This window comes from Ascaphus truei, chromosome 1, assembly GCF_040206685.1.
Source record: "Ascaphus truei isolate aAscTru1 chromosome 1, aAscTru1.hap1, whole genome shotgun sequence".
Lineage (NCBI taxonomy): Eukaryota > Metazoa > Chordata > Amphibia > Anura > Ascaphidae > Ascaphus > Ascaphus truei.
The window spans coordinates 164,553,035-164,568,572 of NC_134483.1; the positions used below are offsets into that span (position 1 = coordinate 164,553,035).

Below are 15,538 nucleotides of genomic sequence, written 5' to 3' on the forward strand. Positions count from 1 at the left end.
TCATAGTAGAAGGTCAATTACATTGCTGGTTTTATATTTCTTCTTTGAATGTAATTGGATAGTTTTTTCACAAACTCAAAAGACAGAACTCTTTTCTTGCTCTCAATGAATATTAGTGTTCATTTCACAACACTGTCTTTCTATCACCATGCAAAATATGGTCATGTTTTCAGTATTTCACTGATATCAACTTAATGCATATTTACAACTTCAAACGGCAAACATGTTTTGCATGAATGATCTGGAATGTAACCCCTCCCGTTATAAATGTTAACACGGCTCCTTATTATTTTTTTTTAACAAGTTGAAAAAAAAAAATGTTAACTACAAAAATGAAGTTACCATAACATGCACCAATTTTTTTTTTCTTCTTCATTTCTAATGTAACACAATAAGGTCATAGAAGATGGATTAGGCAGTTGCGTTGCCCCCTGCCTGGGTTTGTCCTTGACTCTCCAGGTTGAAAGGAGCACTCCTGGTGACACCTTTATGTTTTTTTTTTATAGGTTCGAATCATGGTTGATTTCAGCTCCGAGGACGCCCTGCATCCAGAGATACTTAACATGGAAAAGTGATGCCGGTATAACTGCGCAGTTTATATGGTCGCGTCATGTGGGCCAATAGGAAGCCGCAAGGGATGACATCATGCATCACAGGACACGGGACATTTAAAGCCGCCATATTGATGGCTTCATCTGTGCTGCTACTGGCACACCCTTCCGAGGTAACTCGGGAAGGAGGTCACCAGAGCTGAAATTAACGCAGTTCAGCTCTGGAGACCCCCCTGCTTCAAACCTATTTTAAAAAAGTGTTGACAGGCGTGCCTCTTTAATCAGGCCCTTCATGTTCTAGGGGAACAAACACTGCTCCAACCCCTGAATGACTCGGGCTCAAAAAGTCAGGCAAGATCCAAGTTGACCACAGTGAGCAACTGAACCCGCATGGTCTGCCCAGTTGCATTAAGTAATGTGAAAGCAAACTATATACATCTGAAGATCCATTTCTTTCATCTTATTGCTGCTCCTCCAGTGCATTTTAATGTATTTTTCCGCACATGTGTGACTGAGAGACTGTTCTATGTATGCACTTCTTTTGGTGTAAGAAGTTGCTAAGAACCTTGAGTCATCCCTACTCCAGTTTCAAAGCTTGAGCGTGCATGAAGCTAATGTTCCTGATTTAGGAGGTGGTTAAAGATCACTCCATGTTCTCTCCCCCATCTTCCCAGCAGAGATTCTCAAGTCCTGGGACAGTCAGGTTGCAGCTGAACCATGTGTCAATCCCTGCTCCATAATTGTGGATGGTAAGCACCAGCTGTGATAAACTGATCAGAGATTCTCATTTGCATAACAGAACAATCCCAATTAATAAATCCCTTTAAATGTTTTTTATAAACCGATCCCTTTAAACGTTTTTATAAACAATCCCTTTAAATGTTTTTGATAAACCAGACATTTTAGGGCAAAATTGTCAAATTTCGAGAGATAGAGAGAACTTTTATACATTACGTAAGGGTGAGATGGAGCTTAGTGGATGTGAGGAAAGGAAGCTTGAGTTATGACATCGAGTGAGTAGGGTTTCAGGCATGAGAGAGCAGTAGACATAAGATGGGCAGAGAGGAGACAGTCTTGAATACAATGCAAGAGGCGAACACGGACAAGAGATTGGTGCTAAGGGGGTCTGCGATGGTAGGGGCAGCCTCGTTCAGTATATTAAAGGTTAAGCCCGCTGGTTGCCCCTACCTGTCAAGTTGGCAGCCCATGTATAAGGTCAGTGTGGCCATTTCAGTGCAGCCAAAATGGTTGCCATCCCTGTTTCTATGTGTACCCCAGTCAGTTAGTTATAAAAAACTTTTTATTCAGTGTTTGTGTTGACTGTGTATATTCTGTGGGATGTTGGGCCCATAGTTCACTTAGCGAGGCCACCATACATGAATCTAAGGACAGCCCATGGTATTGGGCCAGGTGCAGTGTTGTTAGACAAAGCGGAGTTGGGCTGCTTCGCCCTCACCTGCTGGGAGAGTACACTCTCTAAGGATGGAGTATTATTCTCTCCCTGCAGTAAGGCATCTTGCTCTGCAGGAGGTATGGAGCTGAACCCGGGGAGCTGTGCCTGAGTCTTAGCCCCATCAGCTCGCTTCCTATTGGCCATTTCATATTTCCCGAGTCCCCATCCCTTTGGGCTGACCTACAGCACGGTACCAGCCCCAGGTCCTGATTGGTCCAATCAGTGAAGAGATTGTCTTCGCTGGACCAATCAGAGGCCATAGAGATGGACGAGCCCCATAGCCTCTGATTGGCCCAGTGAATACAAGCTCCTCTCTGATTGGTCAACACCCGTTTTTCCATTTTTTGGGACGGAGACTGGGGTTTTATGTAAGCCGACGCTGATCAGAGTACCACAGTTGTTGGTTAGTCTCATTCGTGGTTAGTCTCGTGTCAAGAGACTAGCTGGAAATATGAATTGTGGACGGAGAAGCGGTGATCCAGGCACTGGGATATTCTGAGACAGACGGGCCATGGAGGCATCCTGGGTAAGTTTGCTCTGACAGCACCCAGCACTTAGTCAGATAGGAGTCCCATATAACCCCATCTTGGTAAGCCATGACCATTTTTTTGTATCTGTGTTGCTCCCTATTGGCTCTGGTCAGAACAAACCTAATGTATTTAACCTCTTCATTCTGTCTGGTGCTTGCACTCCCTGTGAAATTGTCTGGTATTTCATGACAGACGTAGAGGAGAATACTTGGAGATTTTTTTTATAGATCCTGAAGAGTGAGATGAGTCTATGCAGTTAATAACTTCAAGACACCTGTCTGATTTCCCACTGTGTTGTATCTTTTCCCATTTAATTTCCTTTCCCTTTTTAGTAGGTATTTGATTATTACTACATTTTTCTCAGTTTACAATACAGACATATATCCAATAGATGTTCTCCTTTACAACCAAGGTTTACTCCAGTGGTTCTCAAATGGGTTGGAATGAATTGGAGTAGCTGCTGTGAGTGGCCTGGTAAATGTATTCTTAGTTTAGTGCGTGATGCCAATGTGAGAAAAATGACCACGGTGGCAATACAGTCAGCACTGGGTGTACTGAAGTCATGTTTCAAAATGCCTTTCACAGTGCTACACACAGTATTGTGGGATACAACTTTGGGACACACTTTCAGTGGACTCCGTAATGATGAACCATCACCACAGTTCTTTTTCTCACATTTTTCGTCATTGGCAGTACACTCTCAACTAAATACATTTACCGGGTCATATGCATTGGGCATTGAGGCCGTGTGGTACCACCTAAATACATACTGTGACAGTAGGGGGTAACCAGGCTATACAATAAAGGTTAATCCCACCTGGTTACCCCTGAAACCGTGGGGTCCGTGGCAGCTACATAGCACCATAAGTCAGAGGCCAGGTAAAATAACATGCAAAAGTTAGTATCCCCTGCTTTTCCACTTTTCATGTTCCCTTTGCCCCAGACTAATGAAACTTTCTCTGTTTAAGTTTTAGGTGGGATATTTGGGTCGAAATGCAGTTTTGTTTGTAGGAGCTTGGGGGCCAAAGATACCGGTAGTCCCCTAATTCTCCCCAACGTGCAGGCATGATTTGCCAGTACACAGGTTGAATTACACCGGGGCTGCCCAGTGTCCCCCAGACTCCTGTTTTTCAAGCCCAGATATCCCAGTCCTATGTCTTGCATAGATAAGGGTCTCCCCAAGTTATAACATGTATTAAAATGTTTTATCATGTTTGGTGCATTTACTATAAATGTCTATTCAGTCAGCGTATGTATCCATATATGTGCCAGGAAGTCTGGGTAGACATTGTAGTTCAAAGAGGAGACAGGATGTTGAGAGGTATCTATGTGCTAAGTGGCTGGGGCAGGGCGGAGTACTATGTCTGGAGAAAATAGAGACCCCCTGTGTGGAGGACACTCAGGTCTGCCAGACTCAGGGGAGCCTTCCCACAAGGTGGCAATGGGTTGACTGGGGGAAGCGGCAGAATCTCAGCACGTTTCTTATTGGTCAAACTTATATGTCCTGCCCACAGGGCATCCTGAGTCGACTTGGCGCGCCCTCCTCTGACGTCAGCCAAAGGACGAGCCCCTATTACTATTGGCTGGTGGGAAGGAATTCCCATGCTCTGATTGATCGCTCCTCCTACTTTCATGCTGAACATAGAACCACGGAAGGTATGTAAGTAGAAGCCCCAGTCAGAGAACCAGACGATCCTGTGACTTGGGCCAGTAATGCAAAGGCGGGCTTTTCAAAGTTGCCCTGTTACGAATAGCAGAGCAGCCGGCTTCATTTTTGGAGCTAAGAAAGCCTGCCTAGCTGAGGCTAAGTCAGACATGAGGTCCAACTTCTCGTTTTAGAATGTAGTGCTCGCGGCTAAGACTTTTAGCTGGAAAGAGGACCAGGAAGCCCGGTTGGATATCCCAGTCAGAGTAAGCTTCCAAAGCAGGCGCACTGCACTTATTTTAACCTAGGTTTTGCCCCCAGACCCACAGTAAGTGTGTCTTTCGTCTGTATTTTGTGTATTCACTGTGTGTACGCGGGTTTACTCAAATTCCATTTTATTCCACTACTGTGTTTTGCCTAGTGAATGATCCCGGTATAACAGTGTTAAAAGTCCTGCGACACATACTGTCTACAGATCTTACTTCTTCAGGTAGGAAGACATTAATGGGTGTTGCGAATGAGTGTTTTCTTGTCTCGGCAAGTTTTTGTTTGCTAATATCTTTTTTTCACTGAAAGGTGCAATGTTTTGCAACTAAGAGGGGCAACTTATGTAAATTAGACAAACCCCAAAACTATTTAATGTATAAAACACATACATGTATGCTAATACAGTCACATTCCAACAGCCATTAGGCACACGTACAATAAAAGTGCTGCTACCAAAAAGAAAAACAAGGATCCAAATGAGGAAATGTTTTAATGTGTATTTGCCAACATTTGATATCTCACACAGTACTCTACTGACAGAAATGAAGCCTTATTCGACTGTCATTGAGATTAATCTGTTAGTACACTTTCAGAAGCTCTGCACACTGTAATTGTATCCATTAAAAAAAACTCTACTGTTGGTCCCTTAAAACATATCACAACCTACACAAATCTACATTTCTCCAGGACCCAATACAGTTGCTGAAACTTTGAGCTTCTTGCTGTTATGTGAGTGCCTTAAATTAGATAAAAAGGGGGTCGGTCGATTCACTACATTGCTGCATCAAATCACCTTTCATAAAGTGGTTATTTTAATGGAAAAGTATAAATCTATGCATAGATGGCTCAACAAAAGTATTTATGGGAGGTCAACACATACAGGATGTTATGTGTATACTACTGAGTTTCAAGGCAATGTGGCATATTATTTTCACAGCCAGTGCACAAGGGAAAATCTGCATATTGGCTTGTCTTTTCGTATGTTATACATGGCACTTTGCGTGAACTTTAAAGTCAGGCAAAGAGAAGCACTTCACTGGACGCCAAACTTTTATTTGACATACTCAAGACGTTAAAGATAATAAGCTAGAGATGAAAAAGGTGTGCTCAGACACTAACGGTTTGAAATCAGTGTCCGCTGTATACAGAAAAAAACAAAACTATTTATTACATTATCATTATTTTTGACATAAGTTACGTGCTTTCTTGGAGCAATACAAATATCGAGGTGTACAACTTTTCACTACAAAACTCCCTGATTATTTAGACGTACAACATTGTTGCTGATAGAACATACAAGCACACACATTGTTTGCATGTAAAAGGCGCTGTTGCCTTCTTGCGTGCTTAATGGCTTCTCCGTACATTGCTGCGCAGTTTAAACTGTACTTCCGAGCCAACAGCAACACAGTACAGAAAAAAAGGATCTTTCATCTTGATCTCCGATTGTAATCTTGGTAAAGTTTGTAAAATTAAGAATACTGATGTGAAATATGCTTTCCATTTGTAAATGTAAAAAAATATATGATACTACAATTAGCACTTCAAGCCTTTGTACCGGTTATGTATGTATATATGTATACTGTATATGTATATAGAGAGAAACGTGCTATAGTGAAAAGAGAATGCTTTAATAAAATATTTCTAACTTACCGCATGTCCCCTGCAGTTATTTTATACTTATTCAGCAGCACTTTGAAAAATAATGAAATCCTCAAAGCGAATAAGTTTACACAGTCATATTTACAACTCTATAGTCTACCTTGCAGACATAAAAAAAGGAAAACAAATGTATTCCATTTGCTACTGCCATTGATAGCCTTTTCCATTTATAATCTTTACAATATACAAATACTGGAAGTAAATATGGCTATGAAACGAGGAAGCATTTGCCGATGTGTGACGGTCTCCAAATTTAACGCGGCAATCTACAGGACGTTGATCACTTTTTCCCCCTTCTGCTATTTTTCTCCCCAAATTACCCAAACCCCTGGTTCCCGAGACATTTGAGGGTTTCCGTTTTCTTCTACTAGACAAGTAAACTTGCCCGGGGGAGACAAAATGAATGCCGGGGTCAGAATCGCTCTGATGACTAATAAAATGCTGAGACGTCATTGTGAGACGATTCTGCGGCTTTCAGCCGGTGAAGCCGATACCCTACAGTATTTGTAGTTTCTTGTTGTCAAAATCCAGCACAAGAAAACTCCAGATATATAAAAAATCGCAGAACTGGGAGGTCGCTGGTTGTGGTAAAATGTAAAATAACAGAAAACAAAAAATGTTGTGGATTAACGCTTTAAATCAATAATCTTTTGTAATTGTGCAATATATAGATAAGAGGCTGATCCTCATTCATTCAAAATGCCCATCATGATTTTCTTAGTACTTTGTGCACCATTCAGTTAAGCTTCATCAAGTCACATAAATGTTTTATATGAAGTATGAATTTACAAGTACTTTGCTGAGGTTTATAACGCTCGTTGTTTTCTAACAGGGCTCTGGGTTTAGATTGCAAAGACAAGAGCAAGGTTTCTGTGATCCACGTGGCTTATTTCATCTGCCTGGCGACAGGAATTCATCAACTGCTCGAAGAAAACTGATTGTTTCTGAAGCTGGATCTATGGATCAACCCCCTAAAAAAAACAGAAAAAGACAAGGAATTCAGAAAAATAGCAAAACATACTGTACAGTTTGAAAAAATAAATAATAAAGTGCGGGATTTTAAGCCAAAAACATCCACTTCAAATAATATAGAATAAGGGCCTAAAGGACAAGAGTGCCATATATGCACACACGTTCCCCCCCTTGTAAGTACATCATTTTAATCATCATTGCATTTTGGATTCAGATGAATTAGCAGCATGGAATTCCTTGCACACTGCAGAAGCAGCTGGTTTCACCACGTAATGCAAACCCCAATGGCAGCAGCGGATGATCAACCCTGCATGAAGAAAACTCAGGCGACTGTAAAAGTTCAACTTTGATGCCGGGACTTGGAACCTTTTGAAAACTATGGAACCCCTTAAAAAGAGGTCATGATTCCGTGGAATGGGTTAAGACAATTAGCCGCGGACGTTTTGCTGCAACCATTACACCACGGGACAGTTGGCCGCCGCAGGTAATCCTAACGTTAACCCCAACCCTAAACACATTTACTGTGCATGTGCTTCCTGGCTGTTGTGCACATAGATAGACAGTGTAATTTATAAATATAACCTGGGAACACGTCGCTACCCCAGACAGACACACATGCAGTAGTATAGGATCAGCCTGGTGCAAGGGAGAATAAACAGTAAAGAACACACAAATAATCAGCCAGGATTATATAAAGCCCCCTATAGTTGCACTCAAAAGGCAGGTGACAAAGTAAGTGCGATATCACTACATAGAAGGCCACAAAATAGCCTATTCCCAAAATTGGGTAACCGCCCAAGGTCACAAAATTGAAAATAATAAATATTTTAATCAATATATAAAAAACGACGAAACACAATAAAAAGCACCGAAGTGCCGGGATAAAATCCCCAAATGCGTGGAGTCACGGAACAAAGGAGGGAATAAATGATATCCCAAAATAAGATTAAAGCTCATGGTAATTGGTATGTGCAGTAAATGGACATGTCTAAGCCTTTTGTTATAAAGTTTATATGGTGCAGGGGGTCGATCTTTATGTCGTTTATTCAATGAGGTAGATCTATTTTGAATTTGACGAAAATGTAGGTCTACAAATGCATTCTGGATTAACGAGACATTTTTATCTGTGGCAAGAACAAGGCACAGAGCGAGTTTGTTTGCCATTCCTTGCATGCCTGGAATGCCTTCACACAGCTCCAGCCATCTGTGAACATGAATGTAATGGTACACAACCCACAAACTCTGGGAATCCTCATTCTGTTTACAACCTACTGTGATCCTATTAGAATCGTCACTGCAGCATTTGTTACTTGCCAACAGCAAATAAAAATACCACTTGGGAGCACATTTGCATGTCTCACATAGGTCAGCAACTGTGTCTTCCTCCATTATCTCTTAGCACACAGCGCTTCCACTGCAGCCAGGGATTCTGGGTAAAGACATGCAGATGAGCATTCAGTGTGTCACTTTTAAACACAATCCAAGCACTAATAACCTCCTAATAAAAACACATGTTTTTACTTGTGTGGGGGGAGAGGGAGGAGATCTTCCCAGAATGGGACACTTGGTCGGTGCAGGACTCCCCACTGGGTGTTTAGCCGCAAGAGGATCCTCCGTCACAGCCGCGCCGACGAGAAGGTACGTTTTAGGGTAGGGGGTTAAATGTAGAAGTTTTAGCGGTTAGTGTAAGGGCTTTAGGGTAAAGGGTTAAGGTTTTTAGGGTAGGGGGTAGCGGTAGTATTAGGGGTTAACATTAGGGGTTTTTAGGGCAAAAGGCAAGGTTAGTGATTTACCATAGCGGCGAAGCGGCCATTAGCGGTGTCCCCCAGCGGCGGGGTGAGTAGCGGTTAATCAGCGGTGGTCATTTGATTGCGGCGAAACGGCAGCGGCCAAATGTCATAGGACCGGGAGATCTCCCATTGTGTAAGTACCCCTGGCTTATCTTTGTGAAACCCACGGTTCCTATACTACTGTCCTCAGTGGGTCCAATGCGGGGCCACAGCCAATCACTAAAGAGAGCACCATGCATCCCATGCATCCCAATTGCGTTCTCCTTATTCACTGGCACGCTGGTAACAATATTAAAATGGCAAGGGAGGTATAGCCCACAGTAAGGGAGGAGTTTAACAGGACACATCTATAATGAAGTTATTTAGCACATTTTAGGATTTTGATGTGGAGGAGGGGTGGAGTTGCGCCTGAGGTGGTATAAACATCAGCAGAATTAATGCTGTGAAGAGAGTAAATATAATTTAATATGCACCTGGTTGTACGTCCCAGGAGCTTAAAGAGCAGCAGTTCCTCCCACTTATTTTTTTTTACCCTCTTTTTTTACAGCATGGGAACCAAAGGGTCCCACTGAGCCAAACTATTTTCAGCACTGGTAACCCCCATCCCCCACTATACAAGATACTTACCAGGTCTAAATCTCCTTCTGGAAACAAAATAGCTGCCACATTTCTGGCCAGTAGGAACTTGCAACAACATTGGCTGTGGCTTCCTATTGGATGGCCATATAGATCCCCTTAAAAAACAATGAAGCAATACCGGTAACTTCACCAGAATCTCAGGAACTTGGGGGTTCCCAGGGGCCAAAGGTAGCATGGTTCAGTTCTGGAGGACCCCCCAGTTCCAATCTTGTAAAAAAAAATAGTTAATCCATGCCCCCTGTGTCTAGTACGGCAAGACTAAAATGATAATATATCACTTAGGTTATTAGGTACCAGTAAACTACTATGTTGTCATTACGATGATTCCAAAACAGCATTTTCCACCTAGTGTCAAACGCCCTATATAATACTAATACATAACATTCAATAAATCCACTTCCATTCAAACTGAATAGACGTTGACACTTTGTTTACTGGTTAGTTTGTTATCCTGTTTCTTACTACAGGTATATTGAATAGGGAATCAACCAGACTGACATGCATCAGGTGCACAAGTTGGGAGGTTGATTATAGCTCCAGGGCCGCCGACAGGAGGAGACAGCCGGGACTCCTGTCCTGGGCCCGGTAAGTCAGGGGGCCCAGACAGAGTTTCCACCTTCTACTGAAGGCAAACCTGGAGAATTTTTTGTAAAAATAAATATTCTCTCTTGTGGTGGCGGCGTCTCCCGGCATTCTCCTGCATCTCCTCCAACTCCCGTGACATGGCTGCACGGCATCAAATGATGCCACGTTGCCATGACAATGGGATGCTATGCGATGTCGCGCTACCTTAGGTTGCCATGGCAACGTGACGCCGCGTAGCATTCCGTTACCATGGCATCGGGCACCACGTGGCGCTATGCCATCACGTAGCATCCTGTTGTCATGGCAACTGTTCATGGGACATGCAGGGGGAAATGCAGGAGAATGCCGTGAAACACAATCGCACCCCGCTGTCACTCGGAGATTAACAGGCTAAACCCATAGCCATATCGCCAAAACCAGTAGTCTCCGGGACAAATCCGGAGTGGTGGCAACCTTGGGCACGGGCCCCGCCGGCCAACAAGTCAGTAAGGGAAACACAAATGACTAACTTAGCTGTAGAGCAAATCAGGGCCTTCCTGGTGGGCGGCAACTAAGAGCTGATATAAGTAAATGCACAGGCGGGAAAAACATGTTTGAATCTTTCCGGCTGTGCAGCTGCTTATTTCTACTCTGTCCTAACACCCCAGCGCCCGTTGCTACTGTCCAGGGCTCTCTCTCCCTTCTCAACCCGCCTCCTCTAGCCCCTACAATTTGAGGAGCAACCACAACCTTCACAGAGCCCCCTGCAGGCCACCTCAAAGCCCCTTCATAGAGCCCCTCCATGGGTCATTGCAGTCCCCTTCACATGGACCCTCTGTGGGCTTTTACAGGCCCCTTCACAGCCCCCTCCTTGTTTCTGCTTCCTCCTCCAGCCCTCCACTCCATACCAAGGTACTGTAACTCCCCTCAGCCAATACCTCTTTCCGTCACTCCCCCTTACCATAGCCCCCCCCCTCCCCCGCCGCTTGCCCTCTCCACCTCCCCCCAGACTTTTTTCTGCCTTCCATCCCCCTTTCCTTTTTCCCCAATACCTATTTTTCACCATTGCCCCATACCTCCACCCCCTTACCCCATAATTATTCTCCCCCCATACCCTATACCTATATTCCCCCTCCAATCTGGACCTATTTTCCCCTCCCCCTTACCCTATAGCTATTTCTCCCTCCCTTATGTATACCTAATTTTCCACCCCTGTACCTATTTCTCCCACCCCCTTACCCTATACCCATTCCCCCCTTAACCTATACCGATTTCCCATCCCTTTACCTATTACTCCCCCTTACCCTGCACCTATCCCCCCTTACCCTGTACCCATCTCCCTTACCCTGTATCCATTTCCCTCCCCCTTACCTTATACCTATCCTTCCCCCCCCCATACCTATTTTCCCACCCTTATCCAATACCTTTTTCTAAGCCAAAAGACCTGTGGTTTTCAAGAAAAATATCTAAAGAAAGTATAAATCTAATAAACGTATCAGTGTAATTGGCTTCTTTACAAAATATGTAATCACTCTTCAAGTAAAAGTACGAAGGGGAGAGGGTGTATATGAGAGGGAGGGGGAGAGGGTGTATATGAGAGGGAGGGGGAGAGGGTGTATATGAGAGGGAGGGGGAGAGGGTGTATATGAGAGGGAGGGGGAGAGGGTGTATATGAGAGGGAGGGGGTGTATATGATAGGGAGGGGGAGAGGGTGTAAGACAGGGAAGGGTGAGATACATGGGGGATGGTGGTGTGAGGTGTGAGAAGGGGGAGAAAAATAGAGGGGGGTGAGAGCAAGGGGTGAGGGGGGTGTAAAACTCTAGTCCTGGGCCGCATGGAAGTTGTCGGCGGCCCTGTATAGCTCCCTTCAAGTAAAGCCACATTTATACTGCAGAGATAAAAAAAATAACAGAATATATATATTCGTAGGCAATAAAGCCTGTATGGAGCCAAATATTTGATGAAATGTATTCTTTTCACGTAACACAGTTTTTAATCTTCAGCATTTATAACTAACACTATTATAAAAAAAAATTGCATATAAAATAAAGTACATACTGTAAAAACTCGGCTGATGTCAGTTACCCCGGTATCTGAGGGTATGGGAACATGGTTATCCTACTGGGAATCCCGCTAGACCCCCTGACAGTATATTTGCAATGACGTGGGAAAACGATGGTGAAACTTAGAGAAGGTACCTTGTTAATTTTCTGTCTCAATGTATAAAGAAATCAATGAATGCACTGTAACAATGGCTGTAACCATCAACACAATGTGCCCCCCCCCCTATTTTTCTTTACTCTGTGACTCCTCACTAGTCCCCCCCTCTCTCTTTCTCTTCAGTAATACTATGCAAAAATAATAACAAGTAAAAAAACCAAAAAAACCCACGATAGGCTGATATTTCAAACTTCAAAACGATGTAAATAATGTAACAGGAGGTTTTTTTTCCCAATGCCACCTACTTTGTCAGTAATTTACATTTATGACCCTGAACTGATAGCTTTGATTGACACCCATAATGTTTCATTATTGTCAATTGCTTTTCCAATTAACTTTATAGTGATCCGTAATGAATTTACAGTTTAACATCCAGTGTTTCCATCTGGATTGCTTTCAACGTCTCCCTGACCCGTGACAATAGGATATTAGTAATATGTCGATCTAATGAAAATATCTTGCTAAACATTTTGATGGGCTGTTCTGTGGTAAACCGTATAGTAATATAGAATTTTTTTGTGTGAAAAGATTACTGATCAACGCTTTATTCTCCAGACAGACATCCAGGAACAAAAATTTAAAATGTTTACTGAGCGAACAAAAACAACCAAAAAGCACCATCAATAGTGATATATAAGTGCATAAAACATGAATGAAGTGAATGATGACCCCATTAGAAGTCCAGCCTATACCTCATGGTCTTTACAAACTGTACAAGAACAGTGAGCAAAGAAAAGGTACCGGCGCAAACTACTGGGGAAAGAAGTGTAAACCAAGTATGTGTGATGGAAAACTATCTCCTGCAAACCAGCTCGTACAGACAATAACTTCCTATAATAGGAAACTGCAATTCGGCTTATTGAATGTAATCCTGGGAAAGAATCTCCTCATAAAGACAGAAAGAAAAATCACATAGCTGATTACATTGCTGCTCCTGGGACTGTGTCCTCCGAGTGACACTTCGCAGGAGCAGCAATACCACCAGCACATTACATCCACCAATCAGCAGCCATCCTGAGTTCCGTGCACCTCTGTGATTGCAACGTGAAAGCAGAAGGGAACGGTCAGGCAGTATACACATACGGTTGGAGCTGGAGCACCACTGGGACAATCCGAGAGGGTGAGAGTGCCCAAAACACTCACCGCTTTGAAAAACCAGGGAAAGTGGGAATGTTTCCTTTCCCTTTGTATGTTGATTTTTGCACCACAGTAAACATTATTATGCTATGTGATTTTTCTTTATGAGGAGATCCTTTCCCAGGATTACATTCAATAAGCCGAATTGCAGTTTCCTGTAATAGGAAGTTTTTGTCTGTACGAGCTGGTTTGTGGGAGATTTTCTTCCAACACGTATACTTCGTTTACACTTATTTTCCCCGTAGTTTGCGCCAGAACCTTTTCTTTGCTCACTGAGAAAGAAGGCTAAAGACTTCGGCCCAGATCCACATGGCTCCGTTAACTTAGGCCGCATTGCGTTATGTTATTAAAATCAGTAACGGACGTTGTATGTGGGAGGGATGTGTGGTGTGCTTCAAATCCCCTCAAACCACACGTGGAGAGTCACCTGGGCTAAAAAAGGAGCACACTTGAGATACCTGTGAGATATGCTAATAGGAGTCATTAAAATATACTTTTGCATATATCCCAGGTATCTCAGGCAGGCTTCTTTTTGAGCACAGGTGTCTCCACATGTTTCAAGGTTAGTTTGCGGGCAAATTTATACAGTGGTGAGACAATGTTTGTGAACCCCTTAGGATTTTCATATATTTCAAACCTAAATGTTATTAGATCTTAAGCTAAGTCCTAATAAAAGATAAAGATAACCCGATCAAACAAATGACACAAAAACATGATACTTTTTCAACATTTATTTATCCACAGATGATTCAACTTTCAATATCCATGTGTAAAAAAAGTATGTGAGATTCGGTACTTTAGATTCAATACCTGGTGGCACCCCCTTGAGCATGAATGATTTCAATAAAGCGTTTCCTGTAACTGCTGGTCAGTCTCTCACATCAGTTTTGAGGAATTCTGGGCCAATCCTCCTTATAGAACTGCTTTAACACCGTGACATTTGCGGGCTTTCTTGCATTAACAGCTTGCTTCAGGTAACATCATACCATTTCGATGGGGTTTAGGTCTGGACTTTGACTAGGCCATTCTAAAACGTGTTATTTCTTCTTCCGCAGCCATTCTTTTGTAGATATGCTTGTATGCTTAGGATCATTGTCTTGCTGCATTACTCACTCTAGTTTCAGCTTCACCTCACGGACGGATGTCCTGACATTCTCCTCTAGAATCTTCTGAAAAATTCATGGTTTTGTCAATGATGGAAAGTCGTCCAGGTCCTCAGGCAGCAAAGCAGCTGCAAACCATCACACTCCCATCACCATGCTTGACGGTTGAGATCAGGCTCTTCTGTTCTAATGCAGTGTTTGGTTTTCGCCAACCATGTTTCTCATTGAGGCCAAAAAGTACTACCTAGTATGTACCGGGTACCCGTAAATTACCCAGTTTACCTGGCCATATTTAATCTACCTGGAAATTACCCTGCCCCGGCCCAGGGCGTTGGAACCTGGGGCAGGGTATTTTCATCCTGCACCGCTCGCTCGGTCTTCTTCTCAATCCCCCCCCCCCCTCCTCCAGGGCAGCAGGAGAAGAGGACAAAGAATGTCAGGAGCAGGGCAGCAGAAGAGGAAAAAAGCAATCGGCGGCGGTTTGAGAGGAGGAGGACGGCAGCTCACAGAAAAGGACGGCAGGCGGTGGCAGCAGGAGAAGAGGACAATGTAAGCAGAGCAGGAGCGGCACAGGGGGATGGCTGGGGAGAAGCGCGCCAGCGGTCTGACCGGAAAGTCTTCTCTGACTACTGGTGTCTGCTGCTGCTACAGCATGCTCCTCCCCGGCCATCCTCCTGTGCTGCTCCTGCTCCACTCACATGGTCCTCTTCTCCTGCTGCCCTATACCTATAGGACTCGGTACATTACTAGTTCTACATTTGACTCATCTGTCCAGAGAATATTGTTCCAGAAGTCTTGTGGATCTATGTGCTCTTTGGTGAACTTCAGACGGACAGCAATATTCTTTTTAGAGAGCAGTTATTTCCTTCTGGCTATCCTTCCATGAACACCATTCTTATTCAGTCTTTTTCTGATTGTTGAGTCATGAACACTCACATTAGCCAAGTTGAGAGTGGCCAGCAGATCTTTGGATGTTACTCTGGGGTTCTTTGTGACTTCCTGGAT

At 43.4% G+C, this 15,538-nt stretch overlaps 1 protein-coding gene across 5 annotated transcripts in view; it reads right to left on the reverse strand.

The window, feature by feature from the left end:
• Positions 1 to 4,919: 4,919 nt before the first annotated feature.
• Positions 4,920 to 15,538, reverse strand: part of DOCK8 (dedicator of cytokinesis 8) — a 170,199-nt gene continuing 159,580 nt past the window's right edge. For all 5 annotated transcript variants that reach the window (XM_075597445.1, XM_075597441.1, XM_075597434.1 and 2 more), the window contains one exon: positions 4,920 to 7,079. In XM_075597445.1, the coding sequence (XP_075453560.1) occupies positions 7,025 to 7,079 (55 nt within the window). In that variant the 3' untranslated portion in view covers positions 4,920 to 7,024. The remainder of the gene's footprint in view (positions 7,080 to 15,538) is intronic.